The 16975-nt window shown below is 30.8% G+C and overlaps 1 protein-coding gene across 1 annotated transcript in view; it reads left to right on the top strand.

The window, feature by feature from the left end:
• The window catches only part of LOC111641674 (mitochondrial E3 ubiquitin protein ligase 1-like), a 17759-nt gene extending 5017 nt beyond the window's left edge, over nt 1–12742 (top strand). Inside the window, exons 2-3 of the mRNA XM_023387880.1 lie at nt 3766–3974; nt 10645–12742. Of these exons, the coding sequence (XP_023243648.1) occupies nt 3766–3974; nt 10645–11374 (939 nt within the window). The 3' untranslated portion in view covers nt 11375–12742. The remainder of the gene's footprint in view (nt 1–3765; nt 3975–10644) is intronic.
• The last annotated feature ends 4233 nt before the right edge of the window (nt 12743–16975 follow it).

The raw sequence follows: 16975 nt of genomic DNA, 5'->3' as shown, positions 1-16975 counted from the left end.
TTATGTATATATATATATATATAAATGAATGTATGTCTGTCTGTCTGTCCTTCATGCATTACTGCACCATTTATCCGATTGCCATGAAACTTTGGGAAGTTGTTTAATACACTCCCGCAAAGGTTTCTGGCATAGTACATTTAACCTACAATAGATGGTGCATGTGTATATCAGCATTTCAGCACGGTGAGGAGTTGAAACTTGAAATTTGGTACACAGTTAGGGTATGTCACGAGAATGCACACTAACAAGGGATTTTTTGAAATCCCCCACGGGGAAAGGGACAGGATTAAGGCTTCAACAATGGAAGTGTTAAGAGAAAGCAACATGCAAGATTTACAGGCGCAGATGTGGTTTTTTGCGTTAAATTGAACATAATTTTAGACCCATCTAAAAATTTTCGGTACTTATGTGTTAAGAGGACGCCAGTTCAGTGGGGACGCACGTTCTAACCTAACCTATTCTAATAAATTACCATAATTATTACCAATCAAATTAATAGTATAGGTTAGGTTAGGTTAGAACGTGCGTCCCCACTGTTTCCTTTTGTTTGCTGGAATCAGAGATGAGCCGCCATGACGGTATACGTATCTGGACTTTAACCGGCAAATAGGCGATATCTATCATCCTAATTAATTTTTTTTTTTCATTTTTACAACCTTATCAGTAACTTTTTTTCTTCCTTAGTCAGTAACTTTCCTAATCAGTAACTTTCATTCAAAATCGCGACTTTGATCGCTATTTCCGACTGGCGTCCTCTTAACACATAAGTACCAAATTTTCTAATTAGTCTGGAAACAGGGGAACCTAATTCTTGCATTCTGTGAAAATGGGTAAGATTGGCTGTAATGTAATAATCTTAAACTTCACTATCATTATTTTTTGCTCAAGCAATGCCAGGCTTATCTGCTAGTTCTACATAAATAAAAGAATAGCAACATATCTTGAATTTCCTGAAAGAGATGTCAAGAAATATCTTGCTGAGTTTTTTGTAATGTAATAAAATACAAATGTTGTGTAAGTAAAGGAATTTACTTACATAATAATTGTATAATTTATTGTACCCTTTAAATATTATGTACATTTCTTAAATTTTTTTTTTTATTAAAAAATTTTTCTCTGTGTAGCGTATGCTTTTGACATCCAGTGGGTACTTACTGTAATCTTTTCTTTTTTTCAATCCTGTGGAAACTAAGGGAGTCTTTTTTCATGCCTGTTTAAGGATTTGGCCAAACTGATGTTGGAGTGACAGGTGATGAGGGATGGCATTCAACATAGAACAGTCTGCTTATAAAAAATTCCTAGAATTGCTTGCTCATATTTGATTTCCCAGATTGGCAGGCTAACACTCTTACTGCCATGGTCATCCATCTGTTGTGTACTGTAGCAGTATGCACATCCCCCTTGGATATGTTATTGCATAAAATATAGTGATAAAACTCATTACTTTGAGTAATTGGAAGATATTAATATTCCTGTGCTAAGTATTTGATTGATTAAAATTCATTATTAATCCTTCAATTACAATGACATGTAAACTAGAGTAAGGATAATGAATATAACTGAAAAAAATTGTTTCAGATACTTGTAAATAAAGCAAATTTAAATTAAAATGCTCTCAAAATAATTGTTTAATGATACAATGAAAATGATTTTCAATTAAAAAATATTCTATTAATATATATAAAATTTAAAGATAAATTTATCTTTAATTAGATGAATTTAAGTGTAAAAAATAAGATAAAAAAAAGAACAAAAGATTTAAGTGTTTATTTTATTATTTAAAAAGTACTGAAGATACTTGTACTAGTTACAATTATTTAATTAATACAAATATAATAATTTTTGAATTAAATTTAATAATTTTATTTAATTGAAAATAATTAAATCAAAACTAAAGATAACATTTTTTTTTACTTTATTTTTTTTAAACATTGTAATGTGGAAATCTGTTTTATGTTAATTTAACTGACATTTATATAAAATTTAAAATAACTTGGTCTGAGTACACATTAGCAATGACAATACCTTAGTGTAGTAGTGTTCACATATAAGCTTGTGCTTGTGTATTATCTTCACTAACGTGCATTTGAAGACACCTTGTGTGTGTGGTATGGCCTTAACAGAAAGTGGAAACTGAGAAAGTTTTCTGAAATACTGAAGAATAAAAAATTTTTAATATATATAATATGATATGACTTTGAGTCAATGAATCAGTTTCCATTTGTTTTAGAATTAACATGATAACATTTGACTTTTAAATAATTTTATGAGAATCATTATGTAGAAAAGGGGATTTATTAATTCATTTTAGCCTGATTATAAAATTGAAACTGTAATGATAATCCTGGACTGAATAGTAGCTCTAAGTAGTAAAGTATAAACTTTCCAGTTATTGTTATATAGAACTTGTTTATTGCCTATTTCAGTAGTATATTTTGCATATTGTTGTTTGGTGCTATTAGCAAATGTGGCCAGGTTTGTGTGGTGCTATTAGCAAATGTTTATGCAAGATGCGGGACAAATCACTCATGTGTCCCACACAAGTGATTTGTCCCGCATCTTGCATAAACATTTGCTAATAGCACCACACAAACCTGGCCACATTTGCTAATAGCACCAAACAACAATATGCAAAATATACTACTGAAATAGGCAATAAACAAGTTCTATATAACAATAACTGGAAAGTTTATACTTTACTACTTAGAGCTACTATTCAGTCCAGGATTATCATTACAGTTTCAATTTTATAATCAGGCTAAAATGAATTAATAAATCCCCTTTTCTACATAATGATTCTCATAAAATTATTTAAAAGTCAAATGTTATCATGTTAATTCTAAAACAAATGGAAACTGATTCATTGACTCAAAGTCATATCATATTATATATATTAAAAATTTTTTATTTTTCAGTATTTCAGAAAACTTTCTCAGTTTCCACTTTCTGTTAAGGCCATACCACACACACAAGGTGTCTTCAAATGCACGTTAGTGAAGATAATACACAAGCACAAGCTTATATGTGAACACTGAATTATAAGTGACTGAGNCAGAATTCCAGCTTTTTTTTATATTTATATCAAGGTTTAATCATTCTTAATGAAGTGAAATCAAGTGATAAATATTGAATAATTTTTAGGATAAATAGTATAAATAAAAATTTAACTTAATTATTTTTGTTTTTTTTTTTATTAGATACATTTTTAAATGGCCAAAATTAATTTTAGGAATTAAATAAAAATGATATATGTCAAAATCGTTAATTGTGAAAAAATTTCTTGAAAAAAATTGCCGTAATTTTTTTCCATTTTTATCCCATTAGACCTAATTTGAAATCTGGTAACTCTGATTCCCGGTCACATGAATTTAGTGTCAACAGTTGGTCATTGGCTGTTAAATACTTTTGCTATTGGTTTAAATCAATCTTTATACTTTTTAAATGAAAATGAATGACAAAATTCATTTTACTTATATAAAATGAGGAATGTTTGTATAAAATGGATCACAAGGATTATAGTGATAATCAACCAAACAATTGCCTAAACATTTGGGCCATAAATCTGCTATAATTAATGATTAAATACTAAGTAATTTGATACTAGATATAGCTGTTAGGTGCCATCTATTATCTAAATTAATAATTAATCCTATAACTAATTAATTTAACTGTCTTGCTCTCAATTATGAAATTAAAAATAATGAAGTATGATTTCCTTATTTTAATTAAAATAGCCTTAACTTCTGTTTGTTTATTCTATAGGCAGCTCCCATTTTAGAAATAGACAAGAATTTAAAGTCAACAGTCTCAACTTATGAAAATGCCGTTATTCCATATGGTATCATTAGAGGTAATGTACAATCCAAGAGCATACCACTTAGAAGCAGTCATGTACAAGATATTACTGGTGTCATCAAAAAGATTGCCGTTAGTGAATATAAAGTAATGTGGAGCCCTGTGTTAAGATTCTGGTAAATACTCACTTTTTTTTTTTTTAGGGTTATAATGATGAATTTTCTATCACCAAACATGCCCTGTCACAGGATAGGATTTTATAACAGGTTCAATTTATTCTAAAACCAGGTATTATGTTCCCTTTTCCCAGTTTCAGCCTTATGTATTGCCTTCAGAAAACTATTTAACTAAGCCAGGGGTGCACAACCTGCGGCCTGCGGGCCACATACGGCCCCTTATCAATGTTTATGCGGCCTGCAGACGGTACAGGCCAAATCCCTTCTTTCGAAGTTTCTAAGTGTAGAACTTTTCTCTTTCACAAAGTCATTAGCACCCAACTGTTTTATAACTTTCCCTGAAGTGAGAAATGGGGGGTTGTTCTATAAATAAGTCTATTTCTAGCTAACACTTTCTGGTTTAGATATCGAATATTTTAAGTCTAATACATAGTATTATAACGATTTTTTGAAGAATCAAATAAAATAAAATGATGTTAGAACGACATTTCCGATGTTATCAGGAAGTTTCTATTTTGGCGGGAAATCTTCAATTTTATGCTTCGGAAAACTTGCTTATTCGTCTAAATAGCGTCAAATAACAAAAATAAATGAAAATAGCGCTGAAAAACTATGAAAATAACGATTTTTTATGATTTGTTTACATTCTAGATTCTGATTGGTATTGTCGAATTTGAATCAATCTTTTCTGAAAAGACGCTTATTCGTCAACATAATGTCATTCAAACTAGAAAAAACTAACCAGAGTTCAAAAAGAAATGTACAAAAAGCTATAACAACCAATAATTTACAATAATTATCTCTCCATAGACTAAGAATAGAAAAAAATTTTTTCGCATCAAATTTATTATTATTAAGTTGGACCAAGAAAATTAATACTGTAGTTGGAATAGAGTCATTATGACTAAAAGGAAGCCGTTTGCACTAAAATATTTTGGATTTAATAATTATTACAAACTGCGTCAAGCCATAAACTTGTCAACAAAGAGGGTTGTAAAATGATTCCGTGTAGCTAGAAAGCTGCGGTTTCTTTTGTTTGAAAGAAAACAGATATATTTAGGTTATTTAAGTAGTAAATTAATTGGAACTTTTTATTTACTTTTATTTTTACATTCTTTTTTTCGTAAATTTAAAATTAAATTATTATTTTTAATTTTTATTTTATTTGAAATTTAACAGTCGTAAACTGTGATATATTTGTGACAGAAAACAAAAAACAGATTGATTCTAGCGCCAATTTGAAACGAGATATCGCAATTTTAATAATTATATTTAAAATATTCAGATTTTCCGCTGCACCGCGTTAATCACTTTTGATTCATTTCTGAACACGGGGGTAAAACTGACGGGCCATAAATATAATTTAGGTAAGAATGGTAACCACATTTATGATGGATTAGTGTCCTGCACCTGGCATGTTGACGATCTGACTCACAAATTCTGAGAAATGGTGGAGACGCCCGGACAGGGGTCGAACGAATTAAGACCTGCCTGGCCATTTGTCACGTGTGCGTAATAGTCTTCTGTCCCTGCCTCTTTAGTCTTTGGTCAGAGTGGATACAGAACAAAGCACGTGGTAGTCTAGCTTGCCTTATCTCAAACATGATTTGTTGCGGGCCTCAGAATTTTCGGCACAATGAGACATTGTTTTGCAGAGTGAACAGTATGGCGCCGGGCATTAAACGCAAGGTCAATCGCGAGAATCATCAGTTTCAAGAAGTGGAAGTGTGGACTAACAAGTACTGTTTTGTGCAACAGAACAACAGCATTATTTGCCTTTTGTGCAATGGAACAATAGCAGTGCCAAAAGAATTCAACCTGAAGCGACATCATGAAAGCCAACACAAGGATTTCCTTCTGCAAGGTACGGAACGCAAACGGAAAATCGAATCGTTACGACGATCACTAATCAGCCAACAAAATGTGTTCAAGAAACAATCTGGAGAATTGGATGCGGCTGTTGAAGCCAGCCTAGAAATATCTGCTTTAATAGCCAAGAATGGGAAACCTTTCACAGATGGCGATATGATAAAAAAGTGTCTTATCATCGCAAGTGAGATGTGTCCTGAGAAGACAGTGTTTTCAAACAATCAGTCTTAACCACATGACGATACAACAAAGAATCTCGCAAATTGCATCAGACATTTCTGGCCAACTTAATATTTTAGTTGCAAACTGTGCTTATTTTTCTTTGGCTGTGGAAGAATCCACTGACATATCATCAACAGCACAAGTGATTGTGTTTATTAGAAGTGTTTCACTAGATTTTATTGTGAATGAAGAATTTCTTGGCATGGCATCACTTTCTGGACATACAACTGGTGCTGACTTATTTACTAGTTTATTGAGCGTTTGCAACAAATCAGCACTGGACTTTGACAAGCTATCCAGCATTGCCACCGATGGAGCACCATCTATGGTTGGATGTGAGAATGGCATGGTCACCTTGCTGAAAAACCACCTTGGGGACAGGCAAAAGGAGTTAGTCCAGTATCATTGCATAATTCACCAACAGCAACTTTGTGCAAAGAAGCTGGGATTTGAACGTCTGCTGAAAGATGTCTATGATACTGTGAACTTAATCCGCCGTCATGGACTCAACCATCGACTCTTCACATCATTTCTTGAAGAAATAGATGCTGATTATGCTGACCTGCCCACGTATACTGAAGTTCGTTGGCTGAGCAAGGCAACAGTCCTCAAGAGATTTGTGGAGCTATTGGGGCCTATTATCACTTTCCTCAAAGAACGGGGGAACACTACAAGGAATTTGGAGGGACAAAGATGGCAGTGTGATTTAGCTTTCCTTGCTGACATTACTGCTTATCTAAACGACCTTAATTTGAGATTGCAGGGAAAGATGCAACTTGTTTCTCAGTTGACAAGTAACATCAATGCATTTATGACCAAACTATCACTTTTCAAGTCCCACATGCAATCAGAGAACTTTACACACTTTCCACATTGCAAGGCCATGAAAGAGAAATACCCACATATGAAGATGGATTACTCTGACCAAGTTAACACCCTCCTTACATCATTCAATGAGAGGTTTGGTGAATTCCAGAAATACAAGATCTACCTGCAACTTTTTTCAACTCCATTTGATGTGAAAGTGGAAGATGCCCCTCCAGATGTCCAACTTGAGTTGATAGACATCCAGTGCAGTGATGAATTGAAATCACAGTTCAAAAATTCTAATCTCCTCACATTCTACAAAGAACTGCCAGATACATCATTTCCAAAACTGAAAGACAATGCTCGATTTTGTGCAAGCATGTTTGGCAGTACCTATGTATGCGAACAGGCATACATAGGTACTGCCAAACATGCTTGCAAGTTTTCACTTATGAATTTAAACAAGTGCAAAACATGGAACAGGTTAATCAACGAGAATTTGGAAAATCTGCTGGTTGTTTCAACATCTGCCATTACACCAGACATCAAGAAGATTGCTGCCAGCATCCAATCTCAGCCATCACATTAATCGCTAGGAGGTCCGGCCCCCAGTCAGTAAACTTAATCCTAATTTGGCCCTTCTTCACAAAAGGTTGTGCATCCCTGACTAAGCTCTCCATTCCATTTGGTAATATTTCTTTAAAGCTTTTCAGGTTATTTTCCTCCTCCAGTTATTGTTTGTCCATATCTCCTACCCCCATTTTGTTTTATCCTTTCCAATGATTGGATTGCCTCCTTACACAAGAAAAATCCAGGATCTAGCAGTTTCTTTAATGGACTCATCAAACATTCAAATAATGTTATGTGGGAACCACTACTAGAATGCTCAGAATATGTTGGAAGGAACACAAAGCATCCATCAGCCACAACTAGCCCATAACAGAGTTTGCTAGGTTTACATTTCTTTAGCACTATACATCTGTCTGGAATACACTGTTTATTATCCACTAGAGATGAGGGTTAAAACCTTTTTCTGGGAGCTACTCTTTATTTGCAGTCTGTAGCTGGTCAGTGCTCCCATTTAGCTTTTATATAGCATTAGTTGCACATTTGAAAGCATTTGCTTACACTGGATATGGTTGAGTCACTCACCACTTCATAAGTTTCCCTACATATTTTTACAATTCTTCAAACCTGTTTACACTTACAGCAATTTATAGCTCATTTTTATCATTTGTATCATTATCAGGGATGCCCAGAGAGAATACAAAAAGAGATAATTGTTCTGAGCCCAAAAGAAGTGGAGCCCTATACAATTCAATAAAATAAAAATACAATATTTGAAAAATATTTATGAACTAAATTTTAAATATATATTGTATCAATAGATAAATGTGAATGTATAAAATTCATTTTGCATTCAAAAACATTTTTCTACTGGAAACTAAAAAAGTTTTGCAGAACATACAGTGTGTTGATTTCATTTCTCTTTTTTTCATTTACTTCCTTTACATGAATATAATAATTTAATTTTGCTATGGGCCTCCAATATGAAATTTGCTTCAAGTTCTTATCGTCTTTTGAGCAGCCATGTCATTATTATTTACTAGAATTTCTCCTGTCAATCATGATGGAATATTTTTTATGAGAAAGTAGGGGTTGAAGAATTGAGAAGAGCTTCAAGTCAAGCTCGACGATGTGACACTTGACAAAGCCATTCTTACATGATGTTGCTTAAGTCGGAGTTCACAGCCTTCAGGAGTCTTAGTTGTTTTTATTCTTTTAGATCTACAATTTACCAACCAATTCTAATCTAACACGCTCTTCTAGGCATTTTTTTTAATAGCGAATTGTTTTAATTCCACGTTGATAAAACAAAGACGAATTGTATGTAGGTTAATTAGATGAGCGATAACACTTTCTAAATAATGGACTCATTAGATCGTTACTTCTGATTGGATAATGAAATGTCACATGGTCACTATGGAAAGATTATTTTTGTTTAATTTGTTAAAGAAGTGATATGATGTGACTATCATTTTCAAATTTTAAATTTAATGAAGTAACTTTAAAATACACTAGGTGTCAAAATATTTAAAAATGCAACTTAAGGGAAATTTCCTCATCAAGCATGAATGTCACATGGCCACTGATATCATTGCAATATAAGGACAACCACTGATCCAAAATCAATAAAAAGTTTATTTTATAGCTAATATTTCCTCAAAATAAGTAGCCTATACTTTTTGTCAGAACATAAAATGAATATAACCAAAATTTTGTCTGGATTGGACAAAAATTGCAGAAGTTATAAGGAATTCACATATACAACAGCAGCTTTTATATTAACACACTGACTGCCGACTACTTTGTTTCATTCTCGTTGTTCGTAAAGAAGTTTGCAACGTTGCATGCAAAGTAATAAGTTTTTCTTGTTTCTGTGTGTTTTAATATCCAATTCTTTGCAATCCATATTTACAGTAATTTTATTCATTTGTGAAAATTTGATAACTCCCCCCATATCCAATTAGGCTTTTTTGATTTTATAGAAGTATTAAGAAATTAATTATATATGTTTAAAAACTATAGTTACTGTATTATTTATTTAAATTAATATAAAATATTTTCATCATAAATACTTATTTTTGGTGAAATGTATAGTAGAAAGTGGCCACAAATCTCTACGTATACTAGTTAAAAGTTATCTATATGTTCTTCGTTCTCTACACACATTTTAATTTTTACCTGCATTCTTCTGAAACTCATCCACACTTAAAGTTGGAAGTCATTAATCCTTCTATAAGCAATCTGATAGTTCTGTTTAGATCTTTTGACTGTTGTAAAATTGATAAATTTTTTTTCATGGAGCAACCAAACTTATAGTTATATTGTTAAGTGAGAATTTTGAGGAATTGGTTCACATCCAATTCATTGGGCTGCAATTTGAAAAATTGTAGACTTATAAATTCCCACTGTTGTTCGTCTATCTTTCCTTAATTTTGAGAATGGAGTTAGATAGATGAAAGATGAGACCAGATATGAAAACCTTGGGAGGACACCCCAATTAACTTTATGTATGAAATTCTGTTACAAACTGGAATCATATAAATAAAACCAAATTGAAAATTCAAATGAAAATCTGCATGTTGAAATTTTACAGCTATTGAATATTTATGAAGTTAGGAATTATAAAATTAACCTAATAGCCAAGCTATTCAAAAAGAATAAATCTAAAATAGCCAACATCTGCTAATAATTTTCTCTTTCTTAAATTGTATTCAAGAATAGAATAATTCAAGTTTGTAATTGATTGGCGAAATTTTAAGTTATTAATAATGCATATCCTTACATTTCATTTTAATTAATGATAATAAATATTAACAATATACAGCAATGTTTTATGCCTGTAATAAACAAATTTGTGAATATGAAGAATTTGTATGTGAAATTATTTAAACTCTTCTGTCTTTAATTGCAAATGTGATTAACAAAATCTTTTAATTTATAATTTATGAAAAATTTAATTGCATAAAATATATTTTTATATTTAAATCTCCGACAATAATAATTTAAAAAATTTTATTAAAAATATATAATAATAATTAATAATAACATAAAATAATGATGCTCAAACATCAAAAATACTTAATGAGTGGAAAAACAATGAAAGTAAAGTAAATACACAAACAGTCAGGACCTGTTTTCCACTCAGTGAGTGTTTTTGGTCTTTGAGTCTAACATATATTACATGAATGTTAATTTATAATTTTAGGTCTGAAACAAAGCATGATATAAAGAGTACATTGAATGCAGTTCCTTTTGTTTTGAAAAATGAATCCTCTTGGCAGAAGGCATTTGTAGATGTTGAAGAACCATTTTCATGTGAAACACTTCCATTGACAATAGTTTATGATCAGTTTACACCAGTAGAGCAGAATTTTGGAAGTACGGTAATTGGTTGGCTACGTGGTGAAAGAACTAAAGGATTTCAAGAATTAGAAGAGATGTTATTAGAGGGGACTGTTCTCACAGGAATTGGAAAAATTACGATAGAAAATAATGCTGTCAAATTAAAACCACCTTCAGATGGTCTGTCATATTATTTGACAGCTATGTCAAAAGAAACAGTGCTTAGAAAATTAAATGATGATGTCAAGTTTTTACGTGTGGTTTCAATTCTAAGTGGTGTTCTGGGTGTTTTCTTGATTACTTGGATAACAAAATCACTTTATACCAATTGGAAACGAAAATTCGAAAGAGAGAGGGATGCGAGACGCCGTGAAGAACTTCGAAGAACGAGGAATCATAATGGAGTACAAGAAGAAAGGAATCATAATGCTCCCACCTGTGTTGTCTGCCTCACAAATTCCATTGAAATGATGATTCTAGAATGCGGTCATGCTTGTCTTTGTGCAGATTGTGCTGAGGAAATTTTGAGACGAAGACAATGTCCAGTTTGTCGTTCTACAATCACTAGGATAGTAACAACATTTTTACCATAAAATAAAATATAACAGAGATACTTCATATAAAGATATTTTTAAACTCTTTTTGGTTAAACTGAGATTACTTCAGTTTAACCAAAAACAGCCTCAGTCACTTATAATTCAGTGTTTATGGGAGATGAAATGTGCTGATACTAGTGTTTTGTTGATGATGATGTATATTATTATTAATGGCTTTTTCTTTTAGTTTCTATAATCATACATTTACCAAGTGTAATAGTTTCATAAAAATTCAAGCACATCTTTTTGATTCTATTCTGTTTAAAAATGGTGATACCAGTTCACATAATTTATATGGTAAAAATTATCAATTGTCTATAAATACCTTAAACTATGTATAACAAAATTTCCAATGATTATGTATTCATTTATACAAATTATACATAACTTTATGTATAAGTTTATATTAGATACAAAACTGAATTTAAATTATTGATTGATAAAGCATTTATGGCATATTCTTGTACTGTATTGAGATCTGAAGAATCATCAATAACAAATTAGTAGAATATACAAGTACAATTTTCGGTGCTCAAAAGTGGAATAGAATGTGTCTTTAATTGTTAACATTGTTTTTGAGTGCTATGGTAGACTTTATGGTTCTTTATTACATCAGCAACATGCATCATACAATAATATGATAGTTACTAAAATTGATTTAATACATTGTTGTTGGACAAACATCAGAATGCTAAACTTTCATTCAGAATGTTTATTATTAAAGTATTACACAACTTTCTTGATATTCATTATTTTGGCTGAGTTGAAAATATTTATGAAGAAACAATAACTACTTTAGAGTTAATGCTTTATATTTTGATTGAGCCTATTAATTATACAAAAACATATAATGTTTAGTTCATTTTGCCTTCATATTGATTAACCAAGCAAAATTAGCACTCTTCTGGGATAGTTGTGTGAGACAAAGTTACTAAGTAGAATTGAATTTCAACAGAAATATCAAGAACGTGTTCCATATACATCATCTTGATCATTTTTTTTTAACCAAAAGTGCACTTTTAACTGATTATGAATGAATGTTTTAGTGCATTTATGTTGCAAGATCAATCAAGTCAATTTTAGAAATCAATTTAAAAATTTATGTCAGTCTAAAAACGAATTGACAAAATACAGTTTTTTGGAATTATATAATTATTTTTTTTACAAATGTATGACACTATAAATAGCTGAAAATCTAAAGTGACTGAGAGAATTATTTGGAATTATCTCTTCATGTTAAGAGTGTAGTAAATATAAAATATATAGTTACCAAACCAAAGTATTTGTAGTTATTGAATAATCTTCAATGTAAAAAATATAGTAAAATTATTTTTTTAAAACGTTCAAATTAATAAATGATTAGTAGAAATGAAAGTTTTTTTCTGTGTAATTGATTGTGAATTTTTTGTGACAAATATAATCAGTTTTACATTCCATAAATATATAAGTACTTATACTACTATATAAGGAAAGTTACTTATATATACTACTATATATATACTATTGGAAACATAAATTATATAAATTTTAAATCATCTGAAACTTTGTTGTTTTATTTCTTTGATTCACTAACACATTTTGTGCTAGTGAATCAAATAAATTATATAGTTCAACTATTTCAAATATTAATTGGCATTTTCTGCAGGAAAAAAATCTTGTATTGTTGACTGAGAATGTTAACCGACTGACTGCAGAAAAGTTCCTTATGACTCTATGGCAACAGCAAGTAAACAATACTCACACTATAATAGTCAACAGCACACTAACCCGTAATCCAGTTATTTTTAAAATAATAGAAATATTTTTTGATTGGAGAAAATATTTAGCTGGTTGATTGGCTAAAACCAGCTTGGGAAGAACACTGGAGATCTTTAATCCATAAGACATTACCTAATCCTATGTTTTATCATTTTTAGATAAATACCTTTTAAAGATTCATTAGATTCTGTAGGAAGTTATATATGTCAACTAAATGTCTTTTTGACAATATCAAACATCAATTGTACAACATAAATGTAAGTAGTATTTTTTTTTTTTTATTTAGCACATTTAAGTAAACATAGAGTTATTAGTTTATATTTCTGACTTGTTTCTCTATGAAAAAATCAGAATTTCATAATAAAATATCTTGAATCCTTCAAATATTGATTACAGTTAAATATCAGAATGATTTAAATTGACTTGTAATCAAATATCAATAATCAAGAACTGAATGTGTCTTAAAAAAATGAAACAAACTTGTTACTTAAAATTTGTAAAAGTTTTATTTAACAATAATATTTTTTAAAGACAACTTATAATAATGAATTTAATACAGTAGTACCTTATGGCAAAAAATTTGACATGTTATCACTCATTAAATTGAATTTTTGTAACAAATTATTTCAAATATTGAATTGTTGTTTAGTTAAAGCTGATTTAATAACAATAATATATTTCTATATTATAGTTATATATAATCTTGTAGACTCCAAAAACTGTACTTTTTTAATGACATGCTTTAAATAGCATATACACAGTATGTTGGGTACAATGTAAATATTGATCATTAAAAAATTAAATGCAAGAGCCATAAATACTGATAAAACTTTCAATTTTTTAATTGTCATTAATACTAGGCATACTGCTGGTACAAAAAGTTTCAAGTTTCATCAACTGCACAATTTCTTAGAACTTTAAAATGATAGACAAATTATTTATTTACCCTTAAACATGTATCTAGAGGTAACAGAACTTTCCAGCATAGGTTAGGTTGTGGACTGCAGCAGAGACATAAATATGAAATGCATCTATTCCATTGCTATCTGTATCCAGCAAAATGTGCAGAGGATACCGTAATTTATAATGTGATAAACTACAACTCCTTCAGCACATTTTGTGGATTGATAAAGTATTGTTTTCCTGGAATGGAGTATATAACTGACTCAACATGCACCATTGGGCAGGGTATACTCCACATTATACACAACATACTGTACATGATATTCAAGTGCATTTTACCCTAAATGCACTTGTGTAGGTATCATGTATGTTGTTGTTTAAAATGGAATTTTGTAACACAACATGTCTGGTGTTGAATTTGGGATAAGTAACATTTTGGTCCAGTATTCATTCATGCACTTTGAATAGTGACTAATATATAAACATCCTAGACATGTCAGTAGATCAACAGTTCCCAACCTTTTTCGGGTGTCGACCCCTTTTTATAAAAGCCAAGTGTCCCGCGACCCCGATACAATTGAAAAAGGCATTTTTAATAAGGTAATTAAAAAAACAACGAAATTAGTTTTTTTACTATAATTTTATTTTAAATTGTTTAATAATTTAATGCGATGGTTGAAATTGCATGTTATTAACCAGTTTCAAAATTCGCGGGAGAGTTTTTGTTAACGCCAATCTCGTGTCATTCTCAACATTTAATTTATTTCTCTCAAACTCTCAACACATGTTTCAACCAACTGTGACAGAATAGTGTACCTAGATTACACTTATTTTAATTTAAAAAAAAAATATATGAAATTATTCAAACTTCAAGACACCATTAAAAATAAAAATTGCATTATAGTGAATATTTTTTTAGTTTACTGTATAAGTTGGCGACCCCACAGAAAACCCGTCGCGACCCCCTTCTGGGTCGCGACCCATAGGTTGGGAACCCGTGCAGTAGATGAATGGTTTTAATGATTTTCCATTGGCACAACTACAGCATTCTACTACAGCAGTTTGGTGGATAGGACAACACAGCCCTGTAGCTACTATGTTCCTTAGACTTGACTCCTCTGGATTTTTCTCCTGTGGAGCTACCTAAAAGCATCAGTGTATGATGCCTACCTACTAGCACAGCATAATAATGAATTGGAGATACACAACAGGTCTGTGAAACAGTGAACTAGAAATTCTTCATTTGACCATAAAGCCACAGTTGACATCGTTGTATTGTCACTGAAGGCAGTTGTTTTGAACATGTTTTCTAACAAAATAAAATTCACTTTTTTGTGTCAATTTCTGCAATGTTGTCTTTATCCTTTACAGTCAGAGATTATTTGTATGCTATGTTAAATCATCTTAAATTGAGTCCCTTCAATTATTTTAATGTTGGAACAAACATGTCCCACATGCATCATATGCATACAGTACACTCACACAATGCTGGAAAGATCTCTTCTGCTCCTGGATAAAGTTTAAGTAGACACACTGTATCTATTAAAAAAAAAAATGGTTAACTGAACTCAATTAACAGTTTTCAAATATATGAAAATTTGATACATGTGGTTCAGATTAAAATTAGTATTACACAATATCTTAAGACTAAATATTCTGAATATGTTATTTACTTGCATCAACCAGTTACTTGCAATTTGAAATAACCAAAAATTAATTTTAAAAAAATTACTCAAATTAATTATTTTTAATATTAGAAACTAATTGTACCTTAAACTTTAAAAACGTTAAATATTGGGTTGTTCGGAAAGTAATTTAGTTTTTTTTACCACTAGACAGATTAGTCATATTTTTCCCGCCATTTTCATTCTAAACCGTATTATCATTATATATTTTGACAGCTAGCATTTTAAGGCTTATTTGTAAAAAGTTTTATTTGATTTTGTGTAATTGCTTACTTTTTGTGTCCCATCAAATATGGAAGAACGAAAGCAGCATTTTCAGCATATTTCGCTCTTTTATTACCGAAAAGGTAAAAATGTTGTTCAAGCGAGAAAAAATTGTGTGATGTGTATGGAGAAGATGTATTGACAGAATGACAGTGCCAAAACTGGTTTACAAAATTTCGTTCTGGCAATTTCAATATTGAAGATGCACCACGTTCTGGATGGCCAGTTGAAGCCAATGAAAACAAAATAAAGGTAATGATTAAAACAAACTGCCGAATAACAACACGTGAAATCACTGAGATTAAATTTGTCAAATTGAACTGTTTATGATTACTTGAAACAAATTGGTTTCGTTTCAAAGCTTGATATATGGGTTCCACATGTTATTAAAGAGAGATGTTCTTTGGTGGGATTTTAAGAAAATTTCTTTTTTGGAGCTTTTACCAGACTATTTAACAGTTGATTTGAAAGTGTACTGCTATCGAGTAAACAAATTGAGTAATATCATCAAACAGAAAAGGCAGCCAGAATTGATCAACAAAATTTCACACAAGTTTGGTAACTCATCAGAAACTGTTATAACTTAGATGGGACGTGCTATCACACCAACCATATTCGCCAGATCGAGCACACTCAGATTATTACATGTTCCGGTCTATACAAATTTTTTTTAACTAAGACATTTACTTGAAATGACAATGTCAAAAATCACTTGGATCAGTTTTTTGTAAGCAATGGTCAAACCTTTTATAAATGTGAAATCATGCTACTACCAGAAACGATGACAACAGGTATATGACCAAAATGGTTGATATATAATTCAATAAAATATTTATTTATTATAAAAGTATTGATTTTTTTTCCACAGAGAAAAAACAAAATTACTTTCCGAACAACCCAACACATATTAATTAATTAATTTACTTCTTAATACAATTTCTCTATTGAATGTATAGTATGTAAATTTTCTAAGAATAATAATTATTGG

The sequence above is a fragment of the Centruroides sculpturatus genome, unplaced genomic scaffold, assembly GCF_000671375.1.
Source record: "Centruroides sculpturatus isolate CEXI.00-Female unplaced genomic scaffold, Cexi_2.0 scaffold151, whole genome shotgun sequence".
Taxonomy (NCBI): domain Eukaryota; kingdom Metazoa; phylum Arthropoda; class Arachnida; order Scorpiones; family Buthidae; genus Centruroides; species Centruroides sculpturatus.
The sequence above is the reverse complement of the archived record's forward strand: the minus strand, read 5'-3'. Positions and strand labels throughout refer to the sequence as shown.